Raw genomic sequence first — 19,092 nt, 5'->3', positions numbered from 1 at the left:
GAAAGTATATTACACCAAAAAGTGGAATTATAAAACATTTTAATAGGCCCTGAGTAGAATCTTTAACAGAAGTTCAATGTTTTGAGAAGCCAAATTCACACATACATGTGTGTGTCTATCTGTCTCTCTCTCTCTCTCTTTATTACTGGGGTGGGGGTTGAAAGAGGGGAGAAAGAGAGCAGTTAGAAACACCACTTATTATCCAGGGTGCCTGATGCTTCGCACTATTAGACACAGTTCTCAGTTGCTTATAATTTCACCTGTTTATATATATATGCCATCTTCCTTGACTGATTTTTTTAAGAAATTTTCAGTGAAAGCAGTCCATTTCTGAGAATTAGAGTAGGGAAAATTACCTTGTTTTTGCCCATGTTAAAAACTTTTTAATGACCTTTTCTTTGGAAAGTTCTAGTGGCCCTGTGCTTTGGAGTAGGACCTTGAAATTTGGCAGTCGGATGGCCTTTATGTCTGGGATGTACCTTTTGCAGTCCCTTTGAAAATCTGCCCAAATTTGGCCAAGTTATAAGCATTTGAAAAATCCCAATTTGCACATGGTCTGTGCAAAGACTCCTTATATTTTTAGCAACTAAATTCCCTCAAAGATTGTGTGTGACTGAGCATTCTATAGCTTTGGGACTGAGCAAGACTTGACCTACAATTGCAGCTTGGGGCTTCTATGGGACATGCTGGGTTTGGGTCCAGGGCCTGAGACTTAGAGCAGAGAGACTCTTTTGTGTTCTCAGTGGTTCTGATGCAGAGCGGAGAAGAGCCAGATCTGCTTGGGTGTGTGGGGAGGAGGTTGGGATAAGAAGTCAGGGAGTGGAGGCTGTTGAGGGAGGGGAAAGAGAAACAGGGACTTGGAGTTGGGATGTCAGGAAAATTGCGGCCTGGTCTACACTGCGGGGAGGCGGCGGAGATTGACCTAGGATATAGAACTTCAGCTACAAGAATAGTGTAGCTGAAGTCGACGTATCTTAGGTCAACTTATGGCGCGGAGTCAACTGCCACCGCTCTCCCGTCGACTCCATTTCTGCCTCTCACTATGGTGGAGTACAGGAGTCGATGTCAGAGGAATCGGGGATTGATTTATTGCATCTACACTAGACGCAATAAATCAGTCCCTGATAAATCAATCATTACCCGCCGATCCAGCGGGTAGTGTAGACGTACCCTGGGATACGAAATGTCAGCCTCTGGCTCCTAAACTTTTGAGTGCTTGACTTTGCAACTTCAATAATATTCTTTAACATAGTTCTTTGTGTGTAATATAGAGCAAAATACATAATCACACATACTCCAAGCACAGCAACCTTATGGATATATTTTAGATAGTTACAGGATAACTGTATTGATGTGGCTATACTTGGGGGACAGGAAGCATAAAACGGGAATATTTACTATGAATTATTTTGCCTTTATTATGCCTTTATTGCTACTTTAAAGTTAAAACAACTTGTTTATTAAGTGTTTCTAGTGAAAATTATTTTAGTCAAACATTCTGAACACAATATAAAAAACCCCTTCCATTTAACAGGTGACACTTTAGAAAATCCCACTAGGCACCTACCTACATCTTTAGGTGCCTAAATACCTTTGAAAAGCTGACCTAAAATTGTTAAGTGACTTCCTCAAGGTGACACAATAAATGGCATTAGAAACTAGGTGACCTGATTTAATAGTCCCTTTTTTAAAATTGCTGCACTACACTGTGCTGAAGAAAGCTGGCAAGACCAAGAGATATATAGGAGAATGAGTTTCCTGTGAACAGTAGGAGAATTGTTTATACAGATTTTCAGTGTGCATTGTAAATTGCTTTCTCTGGGTCATAGCTTTATAAACAATGTATCATCAGTTCTTTTTCAAGCACAATAGACTTTTGATTGCTAGGGGTCCTGGTTCAAAAGCACATGTTATTTTTTTTTCTGGGTCAAAACATTGCTTGTATCCCCCCAGGTGTTTTTTATGGTTTGTTTTGTTTTTACAGTAGTGCTAATCTGCTGAAATAGCTTTAATCTAAACTCTTATTGAATGAGTAGGTAGCACCATGCATTAGTGGTTAATGTAAAATAAAAGAAATGTCAGCTGATGCTAATTATAAACTAAAATTTTTTTTAGACTTTGGAAGATGTTTAATTTTAATACATACTTTTACAGTTTTAATTTTTCTGCTCTAAAGCCTAAAAACTTGTTTATTGTCAGCATCAGATGATCTTTCCTAATTTTGCACTAACCACTAATCAAGTGTGTTACCTACAAACATGTCTGTATGTCTTATAAGCACATTGAGAACATCATGAACATATTTAATGTCTTTTTTAATGTAAAGTTTTGAGCTAGAAACGTCGTCAATTGGAAATAATGTCCAAGAACTGCTGATGCTATGATATTGAGAGGATTATTTCCAGTTGGTTAAGTGAGATTTTTAGCTCGAAACTTTATATTAAATATATTTGTGCTTTTCTCACGGCTCTTATAAGAATTATATATGGACATAATTATTTCTAAATTGTACTAAAAATTTTACTTAAAGTTAAGGTTGCGAAGGTGAATTTGCTTTCAACATAAATGCTAAAGATACAATCGCCAGTTTATACAACACTGATATTCAGAATGATCTCAATTCACATAATGTACACTCAAAACATCCAAAGATACTCACATATTCAACTCCACAACTCTTGGAGGAAGGAAGCATGAGTGGGATAAGTGTGAGTTTTTCTTAGAGGAAAACAGTTGTGTAGGGTTGGAGGAGATGTTCCAAATCTCTGTACACTCACAGCCCCTTTGTTTAATTGCTTACATTTTAATTGTTAGGGGCTCGAGTGGGGGCTGGAGGTGGTGGTAGTGCAGAGGACTATGGAAGGATTGTGTGTGTGTGTGTGTGTGTGTGTGTGTGTGTGTGTGTGTGTAAATTAAGGCATATTGGAGGAACAGAGACTTAAGGGGTCTCCCACTCCCCTGCTCCAGACACACTGCATCACTCATTCCCCAGCTCCAGATTCAGGAAAGTTTGTTTAGAGCTGAGGAGCAGGGCCTGAGAATAGACATGGAGCTGGGGACGAGTACCCTTCTCTCTGCCCCAGTTTTGTTACTGACAAGCATTAGATTCATCATCCACATGAGTGGTCAGTAGTTCCAACTAAAGATTATTCACTTCGACAAATAATTCTACTATACAGACATATGTAATCCAATTTAACATTTGGAACATATGCACTAGTAAGTATCAGCCAAAGCTGGATTGAATTACTCATGAGTGCATTTTCTTATTAGAACTATACAGAATGCCCTGTTTAATTTTAAAATAAATTCCCACATAATAAATTACTGGCCTGCAAAGAAGTTTCATTACTTAGATAAGTTGCAATTAAAGATGACAGCTACCTTTCAAACATGAAACATTTTTGCAATTGTGTAATTACTAGTTATCAGTCATCTAAAAAGTATTTCATTAATGTGCTAATATTAATCTTCTAGAAAGAGTTCCTGTTTGCCTCAACACAGTGAAATTTTGATAAGATTTCAATTCACGTCAAGTTCACAGTCCATACTGTGCACAAGATGAGGAAGAGTTGTGCAGAAAAAATATTATGTGATACTGTAATCAGACTGCATCATAATGCATATGCACATGGGGGCAGAATTAACATTGTGTGGGCGACTTTAATTCTGGCATTTCTTATCTTTTGAATGCTTGACTTTGCAACTTAAATAACTTAGTGTTTTTTGTCTGTAATTAAGTCTAACTTTCTCTGCAAAGAATATCAGAGCACTTTACAAATCTTAGTTTATAGGTGGGGCTGGTAGCACCAATTCATTATCGAGGTTACTTGATGCTTTCCATTTAGAGACCTCATTTTCAGTTGCTCATTAGTATGCTAATCTTTAACCATTTGGGATGAAATTTTCCATTGTGGGTGTTCGGCTCAGGCAGAATTGTTTGGGAAAATTTCAGCCAAAATAATCTGGCCATTTCTGAGAATAAGGTCAGGGAAAATATGCAGGCTTTTCCTGTGTTTAATTCAGGTGAAATTTCCTTTGAAATTTTCTAGTGTCCCTGTTCTTTGCAGTAGGAACTTGAAACGTGACTGGGAATGCATCAGTGATTTGCTTTTTGCCATGTAATCTACTCAAAACTGATCAACAAATAAGCCTTTGGAAAAAACTGCAGTTTGCATATACTAAGTAGAGACTTCCTAGACCTTTGAAGCTAAAAATCTCCAAAGATTCTGTGCACACTGATCATGCGCCAGTCCTGGGCTGAGCAGGACTTTAGCAGCAATTGCCATTCTGGTGTGCTGAGGATAGTGTGACCAGACAGCAAACATGAAAAATTTGGACAGGGTTTGGTGAGTAATAGGAGTCGATATAAGAAAAAGACCCAAAAATCAGGACTGTCCCTATAAAATTGGGACATCTGGTCACCCTAGCTGGAGATCATGCCAGGTCCAAGCACTGACACTTGAGTGCAGAGTGCCTGCATTTCCTGTGTTCTCAATGGCACACACACCCTACTTGGTCCAGGCAGAATGGAGGAAGAAGCTACCTGATTCAAATGCAGAGGAGACAAGAGCCAGAGCAGGTGAGGAGAGCTGAATGGAACAAGGAGCCTCGGGAGGAACTGAGACTGCAGGCTGTGGGGAAAGATGATACTTGGTGGATATGGAGAATGGGATTGGGATCCAGGTAGATAAATGTGGGAAGGGGCAAAGACACTAGGATAAGGAGCCATGGAGGAAATGGGGAGGACACTGAGTTTGGATGAGGAACCTGGAGAGGAAGACTGGGAGGCAGTGGCTGGGGGTGGGGGAAGAATGAAGTCTGTAGAAGGAGAGAGAGAGAGATTGAATGAAGAGCTGGGGGGGGGAGAAGAGTAGGAATGGCTATGCAAGGTGAATGGAATCAGGAATGGTGGAGCAGAGATTGGGACTGGGAAAGAGTCTGGAGGGGGGAAACTAGATTGGCTGGGCAAGAACACTGGAACTGCAATGAGAGGCCTGAGGAGTGGTAACTAGGACTGGCTAGAAGAGGAGTATGGGACTGGGATGACATGCCAGAGAGCAGAAGGGACAGGTTGGAAGGGATAGAGAAGAATCAATCAATAAAAGTTCACATCACAGCTCCCGTTGACTTCAGTTGCAGTTGTGAATGCTCAGAACTTCTGCAAATCAGGCCCAAAGGTCTTAAGAAAGGCACCAAAAATATTTTAGAACACACAATTAGCAACTCCCTAAGAAAAGTTTGGCATTACTTGCCCAGCATTGCTTAGGAACTCTGGCAGGAATAGAATCCAGTTATCCAGGGAATTATTCAGCTGCCTAACTCATCATGAGACCATGCATTCTTTTCATGTAATCTTCTGCCTCATTCGCTACACTCATTCCAAACTCTCATATCCTGCCCCTACAGCAAGTGGCAGGACCCTTACCACCCATGGAGGGTGGGGAATCCTGGGTCTAGGCCAGTCTGTATTCCATCCGGGTCCCATGGCCCACTAGGGATATTATTTGGTGGCTCCTTCATGGAGTTGTGAGCACAGGCATGTACTTGGCACAACCTCAGCACTTTCTGCAGGAAGAGAGGGACCCTGGCGCACATTAACATTGAGTGCACCAGGTTGCAGTCTCTTTTACAGGTCCTCTAGAACCTCCTCCTTCTTCTGGCTGCACTTTTCCCTGCACCTCCTGATTTATGTACACCCTATCTGTGTCCTCATGAAGTTGTGAGACCTCTTGGCACTGGCCAAGTTGGCAGTCCAGCATACCAGGAAGACAGAGCTGGACAGGGGGAGGGTGCCCTGTGATTGCAGGGCCTACTTCAGATCCCTGCTGAAATCACATTTCTGGGCAGAGTTCCTCTGGGCTGCGTCCACTGGTCCACTGGATGCCTTAGAGGAGTAGTGGCCATTGTCTGGGTTCTCTGCTCAATGTCCCCCTCTGGATCCCTGCTTTTGGACCTCAACCGTTATTCCCATCCCTCCTTTATCACTAGTTGTTCCCTGTGTTTGTTCAATGCCTGGGACTGGTAGCTCCGCCCTTTAGGCTGAGGATAGGGGCCTTTAGATGTAGATGGGCTTGTGCTCACCTGTCCCTCAGAGCTTCAGTAAGTACACTCATTCCAATTTCTGCAACAAATGAGGCACAGGTCCTACAGACCAGTCTCCTTCACTACACAACCCTGATTCATCCCCAGAACAGGTCCATTCCATGCACTGAATGAAGCAGGGGTCCTGTGGAAAATAGGTGATCATGTATTTAAAGACCATATTTTAATGCATACTCACAAGGGGATAAATTAAGGTTGCACAGGCACCCTTATTTCTAGCATGTCTAAAATTTTAGTGCTTGACTTTGCAACCATCCTCAATAATGTTATTTTAACAATGTTTTGTGTGTGTATTATATATATATAGAGAGAACAGGGATAAATTTACCTTTGGTTAAAAAGCAGCTTGCCTCTGGAATAGAACTTGGCAGAATGTTAGAAAAACATATGCTTTTTAGTTTATAGGGCTTTTAACATTGTAACGAGTGATAAATACAGAACTCGTATATATCAAAATAACATACATTGTAATAATTGTAGAACAAATGTGATTTTCCCATGCTTATAGATTGTAAGAATAACAAAACTGTATGATTTATATCTAAATATGGCATGAAATCATTGACATTTTTCTTAGAGATTTTTAATTGCTGCTCCCCAGTGCACTACACAACAGTTTAGGATGAGAAGTAAAGGATGTTGTATCCATTTGAAACTATACAAAGGACTTAAGTAAGCAGAATATCAGAATACAAATTGGAATTTGTCTAGGAGGACCCTGACAGTATAGAAAGCTAGCAACATTTCATCTTGAAATGTACTGCCAAGAGGCTCTGACATAGTAGTAACTATATTTCTATATAAAAGTGAGATTTTTTAAGGTACTTTGCAGTATATCACTATGAAGTCAGAAGTGCCTGCACTTGTATTTAAATGTACTAAATTCAAACAGTTTAAGCACCATAATAACATACAACTAAGGCTGTGGTGAAACTGCCAGGTGGCTGAGCTCAGAGGGAATGAGGATTCAAGGGATGAAAAAAGGACTAAATACATTCATCAATAAAATGAAAAAAGTTTCATTTCACAACAGAAGAGGCTTATAATTGTATAATAAAGTGAGGTGGGAAGGGGAGACATTTAGATGAGATATTAACAGCTAAACTGTAAACCCAAGATAAGAAATGAGGAATATTGTGAAGTCAAGCAGTGAGTGCCTTGAAAGTTTTATTCATTGTACTTTGACGATTCAGTCTTTCTCCATAGATTGATTTAAAAAAAACAAACAAACAAAAAACAGCCCTGCACAGTCAAATTAGACCACACTGATGTAAATATAGTCAAAATATTGATCTTTTTTTCTCTCATGAGGAAGTGTTTCATTGGCATCCCTCTGTTTTTTCTCCATTCTGTCTCTCCCTCTTGCAATCTATCCTCAGACTTTCCATTGCATCAACCACCCCTTAGGAGTTTTTCAAGCATTGTATTTGCATTTTGTATTGTCCAAAGATAGGCGTTTGAAAAGGAAGCAAGGAACTCTGACCTCCTTGGGTCTCAACGGATTGTCTTTGCACCATTTCTGTCCCTAGCTAGCCTATGGAGCAAGGAAAAGAGATTTGGACAAGAATTTAAATCTTCTTCATAACATCAGTTTAGTGGCAGCACTGTATATCAGGATGCATATTGATTCATTTTTTGATTCAGGAAGACACCATGTTTCTTGTGAACTACTGGAGATGTAGGGCCTGATTTTGCCTTATTATTTATGTACATTGCGGCAAAATTAGTGTAGAGTGAGAGTGAAATTCTAGCACAAACCTGAGTGGAAAATACTGGAAGTGTTGTGCACCCACTGTGTACTCACTATTTGTATTTGTCCATGACTACAGAAAGTGAAAATTAGAGAAGAATATGTTCCTTAGAATTTAAGCAGAATTTAATCCTTTTGTGGGATTTACCACTGAATATGTAGACTGTGTAGCCAGCGATGCAACAGTGGGTGATTGGCACTGGTTAATAAATCTGTGTCCCCTTGAGAAGTTCCAATGGAGTGCCTATGGGTGGAATAGAGGAAACCCATGGATGAAGAAAATGTCCCCAGAAAGGTGGATGAGCCTGAGTTTTTGTTGGCCAACTGTATCCACAGTTTTGGGACAATACCCATCCAGAAATGGGGCAGTTGTGGCTGTGATAAGGTGGGTGCTTTTTTCAACTCAGAGTAGTGTTCTGGCTAGAAGCTGCAGCAGGCTTATCCCAATCATCTTGACTAGGGGTGGCCAAACTGTGGTTTGTGAGCCACATGTGGTTATTTTACCATTAAAGTGCGGTTCATGGAGCTCCCCACCCTACCCCACATTCTCCACACACCAGACCAGGGTGGAGAAGCTCAGGACCTCTGCAATGCAGAGGAATGGTGAGGTGTGTGGGCTTCTGCCCATCAGGAAGAGGGGTCTCAGGGAAGGAGCAAGGCTGAAGCCCCGAGCCCCGTCAGGCACCTCCCATGGGGCTGAAACTCCAAGTCCCAACAGGTGTGCCCCTGGCTCTCGAACTTCTGAAGATTGTTGTGTGTGCTTCGGAGGATCAATAAGTTTGACCACCATTTGGTCTTGACCTTTGTCTTGCCATTGGAGTTCTATAGTTCCTGCCAGGAGAGAAGGTGGAGGGCCTTTGGCAACCCCTTCCTTCTTTATTTTGCTTGGGTGTGCACATCAAGAGTCTGTGCTCGATGGTTGCTTGTTCTGATAGGGAAGGACTCAGACCTTTGGCAGCAGCTCAGTTGTCCAAGCAGCCCTATTTAGGGATGGCCTACTTGCACCAATCTGGGAAAGACCCTAGATAAGATGGGATAAAGAAGCTTCTTTCTTTCCTCCTTCATTCATGGCTCTAAACTAATCATTGTTTGTTGGAACATTTGCACTGTGTTAACTGGACTTGACCTTGAAGACTATGAACTTCGGAAAACCGTCATAATTGTTAGAGAACTGCATCAGTTCAGCATTGATATTACAGCCTTCAGTGAGACAAGGCTTTTGGAAATTGGATCACTAGATGAAGTAAATTATCACTTCTGTTGATCTGGGAAACCTGACAATGAACCAAGGATAGGTAGTGTTGGATTTGCTGTCAAGAAGTCTGTCCTCAGTGCATATACCCCTCCAGTACCTATCAGTGAGAGGATCATGTGGCTAGATGTGAACATGAACTTGAGAATCCTGACTCTTCTGTCCAATTAAAAAAACCCAACACTTGATTATTCCAAACAATAAAAAAATGAGTTTTGAGCTCAGCTGTAACAAATAGTTGAGAATGTCCCCACAAAAAGCAGACTCGCTCTTCTCGGTGATTTCAGTGTGTGTGGGAGGGGGAGGATTTGGAACACTGGGGACACATCATTGATAAACACAGCACAATTAGCCTCTTCAAAAACAGCGAACTTTGTGCCTCTTTTGAGATTATAGTCTCAAACGCCTATTTTGCCATCAGCAGCTTCAGCAAGGTCACGTGGAGGCACCGTTGCTCAGGATCATGGCATAAGTTTAACCTTATTCTGATCCATCCTAGAAACATTCACGATATATTATATGTTCAGTCAATGCATAGTGCTGATTGTGACACTGATCGTGCTGTTGTTAGGGCCAAGCTCCAATTACATCCTTAAAAAGATCTGTTCTGTGAAGCCAAAAGGTAAACCTCACCTCAACATCACTAATATGAAGAATTCTGACACTTGTACAAATTTCCAATGTGCACTTGAGCTTGTTTTTGAAAATGATCAACCTGATTCTGACCCCTTGTGAGAAAATTTTAAGAATAAGATGCTGGCTGCTGTCAAGGATGTCCTTGGAACAACAAAGAAAAAGCATTGACTGGTTTGCAGCATCTGAACATCTGCTGCTCCCACTTATAGAAAAGAAAAAGGAAGCCCTCCTAAGTCTCTCAAGTTTAAGGAGGCTAAGGCTGTGGTTCAGAATGCACCAGAGAATATGCCCAGAAATACTGGTAAAACATATGCAAAATTATTTAGATCTGTTTTGAAAGAGGGACCTTCATAGTACCTATAATAGAATTTTGTTCTTTGTAAAAGAACAAAAACATCAAAGCAAAAGATGGTACCATATTGACTGACAGGCAAAAACAGCTTGACCGACGGACTGAGGATTACAAAGAAATCTACTGAAAGAATGACATTGTCTGTGATACTGCATTAGCTGCCATTTCCCAGCTTCCAACAGTGCAGGAGCTGGACCAAATACTGACTCTTGAAGAAGTAGAGAAGGCTATCAAAGAGATTGCAACTGGAAAAGCAAGCAGCAGGCAATGACCAATTACCTCCTGAGCTCCTAAGGGCAAGGGGGAGAAAGTTTGCAAATGACATCTATGCACTTCTCTGCACCTCTTGGGAAGAAAGCCATGTGCCCCAGGAACTGAAAGATGCAAAGATAGTTACGCTATATAGAAATAAAGGGGACAGAGGAGACTGCAACAGTTATCAAGAGAGATCTTTGTTCAGCATGGTCGTTAAGGTCCTTGCAAGGGTCGTATTGAAAAGACCTCAAGTCCTTGCTGAGTCTACCCTGAGAGCCAGAGTGGGTTCAGAGATGAATGCTCCATGACTGACATGTCCTTCATATTGCGCTTGTTTGCAAGAAAAAAGCCATGCACAACAGACACCTCTCTATGTAGCATTCATTGACCTACAAATGTCCTTTGACATGGTTAGCAGGAATGCCATCTATAAGATACTGTTGAAAATTAGCTGTCCGCAAAAGGTGCTTTCCCTATTCAAGAGTTCCACGAGAGAATGAAGACAACCATCCAATATGAAAATGAAACATCATCCAAGTTTAGTATTGATGTTGGTATGAAGCAAGGCTGTGTCTTAGCGCCCACTAGCTTTGGTATCTTCTCTATTCTTCTTAAGTATGCCTTTGGAAATGATCAGTCTGGCATCTAATTCAATTGAGGATGGCCAACAGCTTGTTTAACATCAGATAAATAACATCAGATGATTCCAGCACAGAAGGCACGTCACTCAGCTTACTATTCAGAATTTCCTTTTCACAGATGATGCTGCATTCATGTCTAAATTATCTGATGAACTGCAGGTCACGAAGAACAAATATTTTGATGCATGCGCCAAGTTTGGCATGGTAATCAGTATCAAGAAAATAGTCGTTAGATTTTAAGTGGAATTTTGTCAATAATGAAGCTCTGGACAACATGGATCACTTCTGCTATCTTGGCTCAATTATTACCAGCTCACATAACCTTGATAGGGAACTTGATGTAGAATCTGCAAAGCTTATTTTACCTTTAGCAAACTTACCTCATGTGTTTGAAACAACAAATTGCTAAGCCTGAACACGAAGGTGTCTGGTTTGTCAGGCTTATGTCCTCAGTACCCTCCTTTACGGATGTGAAAACTGAGACACCTACTCCAAGCATGCAAGGAGATTGAACAGTTTCCACCTCCACTATTTTAGAAAAATCCTCGGAGTTACTTGGAAACAACAAATCACCAATAATGAGATCCTTGAGAGAGCCGGCCTGCAGGCTGTGCAGACTATGCTGGACATTCACAGGTTTCACTGATTGAGACACATGGAGCGCATGCCTCAGGATTGTCTGATGAAGGCTGTGCTCCGTGGCCATCGTAAGAACCACCCATGATGCAGAGGAAGGCCAAAGCTCCCATACAGCAACAAGATGAAGCAAGACCTCAAAAAATTCAGCATCCCACTGACAACTGGGAGAAACCTGCCCAAAATCATTCAGTTTGGAGAAGCCAGGTTAAGAATGGTGCCATCACCTTGAAGAGCCATCAGAGAGACCAGGCTGAGGCCTACAGGCAACACAGGAAGCAGAGTGTGCTTCAACTTCTATCCGGTGAGTGGATCTGCAGCCACTGTGAGAAGGTTTGTCAATTAATAAGTGCCACTGATATACTGACTTTGTCTTGTCTACTTTCATCTGTCAAGATGTTGAACAGCCACATATTACTGTGAATAGAAGTGGAGTGGTTAAATAACATTAATGAAAAGAACTAAATGTACAGCAATTCAGAGCCCTGACCCATGCTCTAATTATGTTAGATGAGCATTTTTATTAATATAATAAAATAATTTATTTAAAAATATGTACCTATTTGAATGGAGCACACTGAAGTCTTGGCACCCATTAAAATCTCTGACCAGAAGATGACCAAAAAAAAACAACTCTTAACAAATGAAATCTTCTGTATTTTACACTATTTGGATTACAATCTTTTGCATTTTATCAAGATTTTAAACAGTAAGTCTAATTTAGGCTCTGCAGAGAATTATGCACATGCCTAATCGTAAGTGGGTAGTGCCATTAAAGATAGTGGTATTAGACACATGCACAAGTCTTTGTAGTTGTTTAATTAAGCTGGAACAACAAGAATTTTCAAGATTTAAAAAATGAAAAAATGAAAATTTTGCACAGAAATATATATTAAATTTACTATTTGGCAACTTTCCACACTTTCTCCCCCACCATTATGAACAATGTAATGTGTTCTATGCCATCTCTGCATTGGAATAGTAGAGAGCTGCACAGCCTCAGTAGGAACTCCCAGAAGCAGATACCTTCCAGTGCTCTAGGAAGCACAGGACGAGTAAGCCTGCAGTTATGCCCTTTAAAAAGGATGAGTTTCTTTCAATGCCAAGCTAGCTTTGCTTGCTATTGCAGAGAAGGGAGAGGGCATGTTTTAGTCTCTTCCTGATCTTTTCTGAGAGATTAGTTGCTGCTCTGAGCTCTGGGTTTGTGTAGACCTTGATCTGAGCACAAGTGTGGGGTGTCTGGCTCTTGTTCAGGACTGCAAGAGATGAGGATCCAATTGTCCCTCATCCCTTTCTCTCCTTCCCCTCCACCAAAATCCACTGCCTGTGAATCTGTGCAGTGCTGAGCATAAATTCAAAAATATTGAGATCCATTTCTTTTATCTCCTCTAACAGTCTTCTTCCGGGGTGCTATTTCTGTAAAATAACACTCAGTTTGTCCTGCTCTGTGAACACTGGGAACAGTTATGTGACAGAATTGAAAAGACTAGGTGTATAGAGAGTTGACAAAAATCAACATGAGATGAGGCTGAGTTTGAATACTTCTGTGTCTGGAAATAACAGACCGAGTTTACAACCTGAGCTGCTGCTGTTCCCATTGGCCCACATTCCAACAGATACCTATGCTCCCCCAAGTTGCCATCTTCCTACCCCTTACCTTAAAGGAAGTTAGCAAGAGAAAGTCAAAGCCCTTTCCAAGCGGTGTCAGCAGTCACTATAGAGAATGCCAGAGAACCTAGCCACTGGGGTAATGTAGTTTGGTTCAGCTGGGACAAACCAAATAGAAGATGAGTCAGGGAGTGTGAGAATAGACTTCTGGTGACCTTCTCTGACTTTGGCTCATGCCTCAGAAAATTCCTCCTGTTTTTCTTTGCCATTTGATCTTACCCTCTGAAATAAAAAACATTGGGGTTGTATCTCCTTCACCTGACTAAGCAGAGGGAAGTCTTCCATCCCTCTACTGGAGGGCTAAATATTCTCTATCATCTTTTTTTCCTTCTGCTTCTTTCACCCCTCAAAAGTTCCTTAAACTAGGTGACTACAGATTTGTTCCTAGTATCAGACTGTGAAACCGTCCTATGGATGGTCCTACAGGCCAAAATCAAGAACGGATCTTTGTTTGAAGAGGTTCATGGGATCAGTGTGACCTTATTTTTTTCTGTCTATATAGAAGAGTTTACCTTTTTAATTAGAAAAACAATGATCATAATTTTATTTTTATCCACCTGTATGTATTGTCCGTTACTTTCTTTTTTTTGAAATTACATTTCTGGTTTTTGTTTTAGTATTGTTAATGTTGGAATGTCCATAATTTTTTAGCATGTTTTACACACATTTGTATACAAATCAGAACTAAGCAACCTTCGGCTTAGTTTTGTATTGTAGAAGATAGAGCCCAACTGAAAATGTCGCTATGTGGAATACATTAAATTGTATTGTCTATGATATACTGGCTTTATTTTGAGCAGGTTATTGTGTTACTAATAGAAATGTATGAATTGTTAAACATTTTAAATAGAATCCTATTGCTGTCCTTGCTATCTTATTAATCATTAACATATTTAGAACAGGTAGAATCAATATAGTCTGAGCACCCACATGTATTCTTTATGCATGAAGCATAACAGAAGAAAATACTGTATCTTTACAGAACTTTAAATAAATCTACTGAGTTGGTGTCAGTAGTTTACTGTATCTTCAGAACTTTGACATAACATAGGGATTTTGTCATACCTGTGACTGGGTGTTGCAAGATGTAAGACAAATAACGGAAAATCTGGACAGGCACCATTTTTACAATATCAGTGGCACTCTTAATCTAGTCTTCCTTGCCTGGAACTATGATTTAGGGAGCCATACTAATATGGCTGCACAAAGTAGGAAGGGGCTTATTTCCCTTTACTCTCCTGTGTAGCTACATCAGGGATCGGCAACTTTTGGCACGCAGCCCACCAAGGTAAGCACCCTTCCAGCCAGGCCGTTTTTTTTACCTGCTACGTCTGCAGGTTCGGCCGATTGCGGCTCCCATTGGCCACGGTTTGCTATCCCAGGCCAATGGGGGCAGCGGGAAGCGGCGCAGGCTGAGGGATGTGCTGGCTGCCGCTTCCCACAGCCCTCATTGGCCTGGAGCAGCGAACTGCAGCCAGTGGGAGCCGCGATCAGCTGAACTTGTGGACAGGGTAGGTAAACAAACCAACCTGGCCCACCAGGGGGCCTACCCTGGCAGGCCATGAGCCAATGTTGCCGATACCTGAGCTATATTATAGTGATTCACAGCCTGACCCATAGTTAGTGTCTTCACAGCATGAGTGTTGTACGTGAAGGTGGATTGTGTATATATTACTGAATCTATGTAATTAAACAAATGCATTATTAATAGAGATAAGCATAAAAAAAGCACCACCTGAAATTAAAGGACAGAACATTGCAGCTTGTTTCCATCTTTAATTCAAACTGTCAAGTGAAAAAGTAATGTACACTGTACACATATTTATCTAGCATTTATAACCACAAAGAACAAGAAGTGATGAATGACCCACAAAAGGTCCTTTAAAATATTCAATTTTAACTGGAATTTTTATTATAAAATATATTTACGTTAATTCTCATTCTCTTATTACAGTGCAAACTAGAATATCAAGCATGTGTCTCAGGAAAACAGATTTCTGTGAAGTGTGAAGGACGTTGCCCTTGCCCTTCAGATAATCCCACAAGTATAGGCAAAAATGGTCAGAGGGGTAAGTAAAGGCAATTTGTGTTTTATTTTTTAACGTAGCATTTTTAGAGAGGAATATGATTTAATTAATGGAAGAGCCCAACGATCACTAAATGGTGATTATTCTAAAGAAAAACGAGATTTTTTTTCTTACACTAGGTTTTGAAATAACAGCTAGAGTAAAAGACAATATTTTTCAACGCAAACTATAGTGTATAACCATTGTTGATATTTATATTATTGTTCAACACACCATACTTAGCACTGTATAAAACACACAGAAAAACACAGTTCTTGCTCTAAACTGCTTTCACTCTAAAGGTCAAGAAGACAAAGATGCGCTAAAGAATCCAGAGTGGGAAGTACCTTAATTTAAAAAAAAATATTCTTGAGTAATAAGTAGCAGCAATTGTATTGTTGTTATGTACTGAAAACTAGAGGGCATCATGGAAAAGGTGAGTTTGTATGTGAGAAATGAATGAAAAGACATTGATGGCTTTGTGAACCAGGTGCACAGTATTTTTGTGAAATTTGGGTCAGCAGAGAATTTGGTTGCTTTGTACTGCTTCTCAGCCCCTCGCACAGTGGGTAAAAAAGCTTTGTGGCCAACCGCTTCTAGATTCTACTGATTCCTGGGTGCTGGAACAGCCCATCGTGGCTGCATGAAGCTGGTGTAAATTATAGAACAGCAGGAGTTTGCTCTAGTGGCTGCTAGATGGATGACCTCAGAGTTGGGAGGCACACAAAGGTTGTATAAATCCGCCTTTGTGCACATACCTCCTAAGTGTGTCAAATGCAGCACAGCTAGAGCCTGGGACTTTGTCTTCCTTGCTCTACATTTAAAGAACCTCTTTGTGTATAAATGCCATTTTTCCACAGTGGAATGTATGAATACTGATGTTTTGAAGATATTTTTCTCTGGCAACATTATAAAGAAAAAACAAATAGCATTTATGGTCTTTGGTGTATATTATTATATCAGTACTTTCTGAAGCTAATTTATTAACTTTCATGGGCTATTTTAAATTATTGTTTAGAGAATTCTTATCACCTCCATTGTAAAAGTTAGCTGCTGATTAAGTAAATTTTTCTTACGGTTTAAAATAAATATTGGATTAGTTAATTTTAGACAATGAGTTTAAGTAACCACAATGAACACGGATACAGGTGCATGCACACGCAACCAATTACAAAACTGTGCTAACACGTCACTTATGCCACTGCTTTTTTTTGCAATAACATCACTAAGTGTTATATAAATACTGTCTGTAGTGTAAACTGCTGCACTACAATAAGGCATCAGAGTTTTTTAATTACATTAATTTTTAGTTGCAGTTTAATACCTGTTATCAGGGCTTTACAAAATTCCGCAACTCATCCTAGTAGCTCAAGTGAAAAATACTGAAGCAGGGGTAAACCTTAGTTAGCTTAATTGGTGCAAGTTCCTGCATGGTTCAGCGGTACCAATCACTGGTAACCAATTGCTGATTCAGGGCTATTTCTGAGTATAGACCAGGGACTCCCCCATACATGGAAGAGAGATGACCCTGCCTGGCTACCTGCTTCCTGCTTGCCTACCAGTAGACATTAAGTGGAGAATTAAATGAGACGCTTCACTCTGGGAGGCCATTTTCACCTCTGCATGTGGTATCTCTGCCCCTGGCCCCCATCTTCCCTACAATCAGCGGTGCTGGAACAATTTGTACAGTGGGGATGTTGAAAGCTGTTGAATCAAACTGTAAACCCTGTGTATGATGGAAACTACTTCAAGCTAGGAGATGCAGCAGCACCCTTATCACTTCTATTTCCAGCACCTATGCCTAAAATAAAGTAGCAGTAGCACTCAGCCCTCTGCTCCCTGCCTCCCTTCCAGCCCATTCATCTGGTCTAAATTCCTACTTGTCCTGGATGAGTGAATTTTTCAGTCACAGCCTACTATTAATACTAAAATTAAATACTGAAAATAAATTATAAGTACAAGTTAGCATCTTCAACAAGATGGAACTGTTTTTTAATTAGTACTCTTAGGTATGAACTATTCCTAAAGACTTAACCTGTCCGGGGATGAAGATCATTTATGTTCAGTTGAGTAGAGGGAAAAGGCAGTGAGAATTTAAACTAATTCTGTCCTGCCAGATTGCAAGGACAAACAGAGTACAAGGTTTTCTTACAGCTGCAGATTAGCAGTACATAAAAATGTGAATGTCATTTCTTTTCAGTGCCAAAGGCCAAGAGACATGAAAAATGTGAAAGTAGGTTGAGTATCATTGCTCGTATTTCAGCTGTCATTTACATTAGAAGTTCATAATGCTCCAGCAGTAGTACACTGTGTGTGTTAGCCCCCCCTTGCTGTTTTCTAACAAAGCTCATCTGTGCTTTGATCAACAAAGAGTAATCTAGAGATCATGTTGAAATGGTTGGGAGTGTTTTGTCATGCATCTACAATATTAAAAAGAATAGAATACGGATCCTCAAGAATATAATTATGGGAAATATAATTACATGCATCTGACAAAGTGGGTATTCATCCACAAAAGCTTATGCTCCAATACGTCTGGTAGTCTATAAGGTGCCACAGAATTCTTTGTCACTTTTTACAAATCCAGACTAACATGGCTACCCCTCTGATAATTACACTGTAGATAGCTCGATTATAAAATAGTTTGTGAATTAAGAAATGAATCCAAGCAACCTTTTTGGCATGAATAAAAAAATAAGTTTAATAACAGTATTGAAAGTTAATGTTACATAATTCACCAAACTGCATGTGCTCGCACGCTAATTTAGTGATGTAGTATGCAGTTTGTGGCAACTAGCTACTTTGACATAACTTAATTTATCTTCCTGTTCAGCCAAATTGAGTTTAAAATATAATCAGCAGAATTTTCTTCAGGGGGAATTAAGCAAATTCATAGTGGAATTGTAGAGAAGTTGATGAAAATGCTATTGTATTAAAGCCCTTCTATGTCTCTTCAATAGCTTCTCATGTGACTGTGTATAAGAATTTAATTCCGATAAAAATGTGTTCTGTAGAACTAGAATAATTTGACTTATATATTTGTAAAAATCCTTCCTCCCTTTTAACTCATTTTTCTTCTTTTTTTTTCTGCTGCTGCTGCCCTAGTTTTTCCCTGTGAGTCTTAAATGACAGTATATGCCTGTTTGAATCCATTTTCTTTTCTGTGTTCAGTACAGTTTCATTTTGTACTCTCCAGTCGGTGAATACTACCATGTTAACTCACATTGACAGTCTGTTGTTGGGTGCATTTTTCTCATCACAGAGCATGTAGTCTGTTGCAACTTAATTATGTTGCCCAAACTTCTTTGGACTGGTCTACATTACAAAGTTAGGTCAACATAAGGGAGCTTATGTTGACCTAATTATGTCAGTGTCTACACTACAGCCTTCCCACAACTGATGTAAGTGCCCTACTACACCAACCTTATAACTCCACCTTCATGAGAGGCATAAGGTGTATGTCAGGGTAGCTATGGCAACTCAGTGTCTGTGTAGACACTGCATCCCTTACATCAGCTGTTGACTGTCTTGTATATATCACAGCTGGAGTCAACTGCTCCCTGCTCCCCTGGAGAGCTGGGTGGCTGGACCCTACTCCCAGCTGGGAGCCAGGGAGAAAATGGACCCCATGCTCTCAGCCTGTGGGACAGCCAGGTGCCCAGGAACCAGGCTCTCAGCTCCCCACATTGCCCTTCTTAGGTTGGTGGAAGTGCTTCTGGTGAGGATACGCA

General features: G+C 40.4%; 1 protein-coding gene across 2 annotated transcripts in view; it reads left to right on the top strand.

Annotated features, from left to right (window-relative positions):
- The window catches only part of SPOCK3 (SPARC (osteonectin), cwcv and kazal like domains proteoglycan 3), a 414,860-nt gene that overhangs the window by 307,586 nt on the left and 88,182 nt on the right, over window positions 1-19,092 (top strand). For both annotated transcript variants that reach the window (XM_050946180.1, XM_050946179.1), the window contains exon 6: window positions 15,250-15,364. In XM_050946180.1, coding sequence (XP_050802137.1) covers window positions 15,250-15,364 — 115 coding nt within the window. The remainder of the gene's footprint in view (window positions 1-15,249; window positions 15,365-19,092) is intronic.

This window comes from Gopherus flavomarginatus, chromosome 3 (genome assembly GCF_025201925.1).
Source record: "Gopherus flavomarginatus isolate rGopFla2 chromosome 3, rGopFla2.mat.asm, whole genome shotgun sequence".
NCBI classification, from domain to species: Eukaryota; Metazoa; Chordata; order Testudines; family Testudinidae; genus Gopherus; species Gopherus flavomarginatus.
Note: the sequence above shows the minus strand (reverse complement) of the source record. Positions and strands in the feature narration are given on the sequence as shown.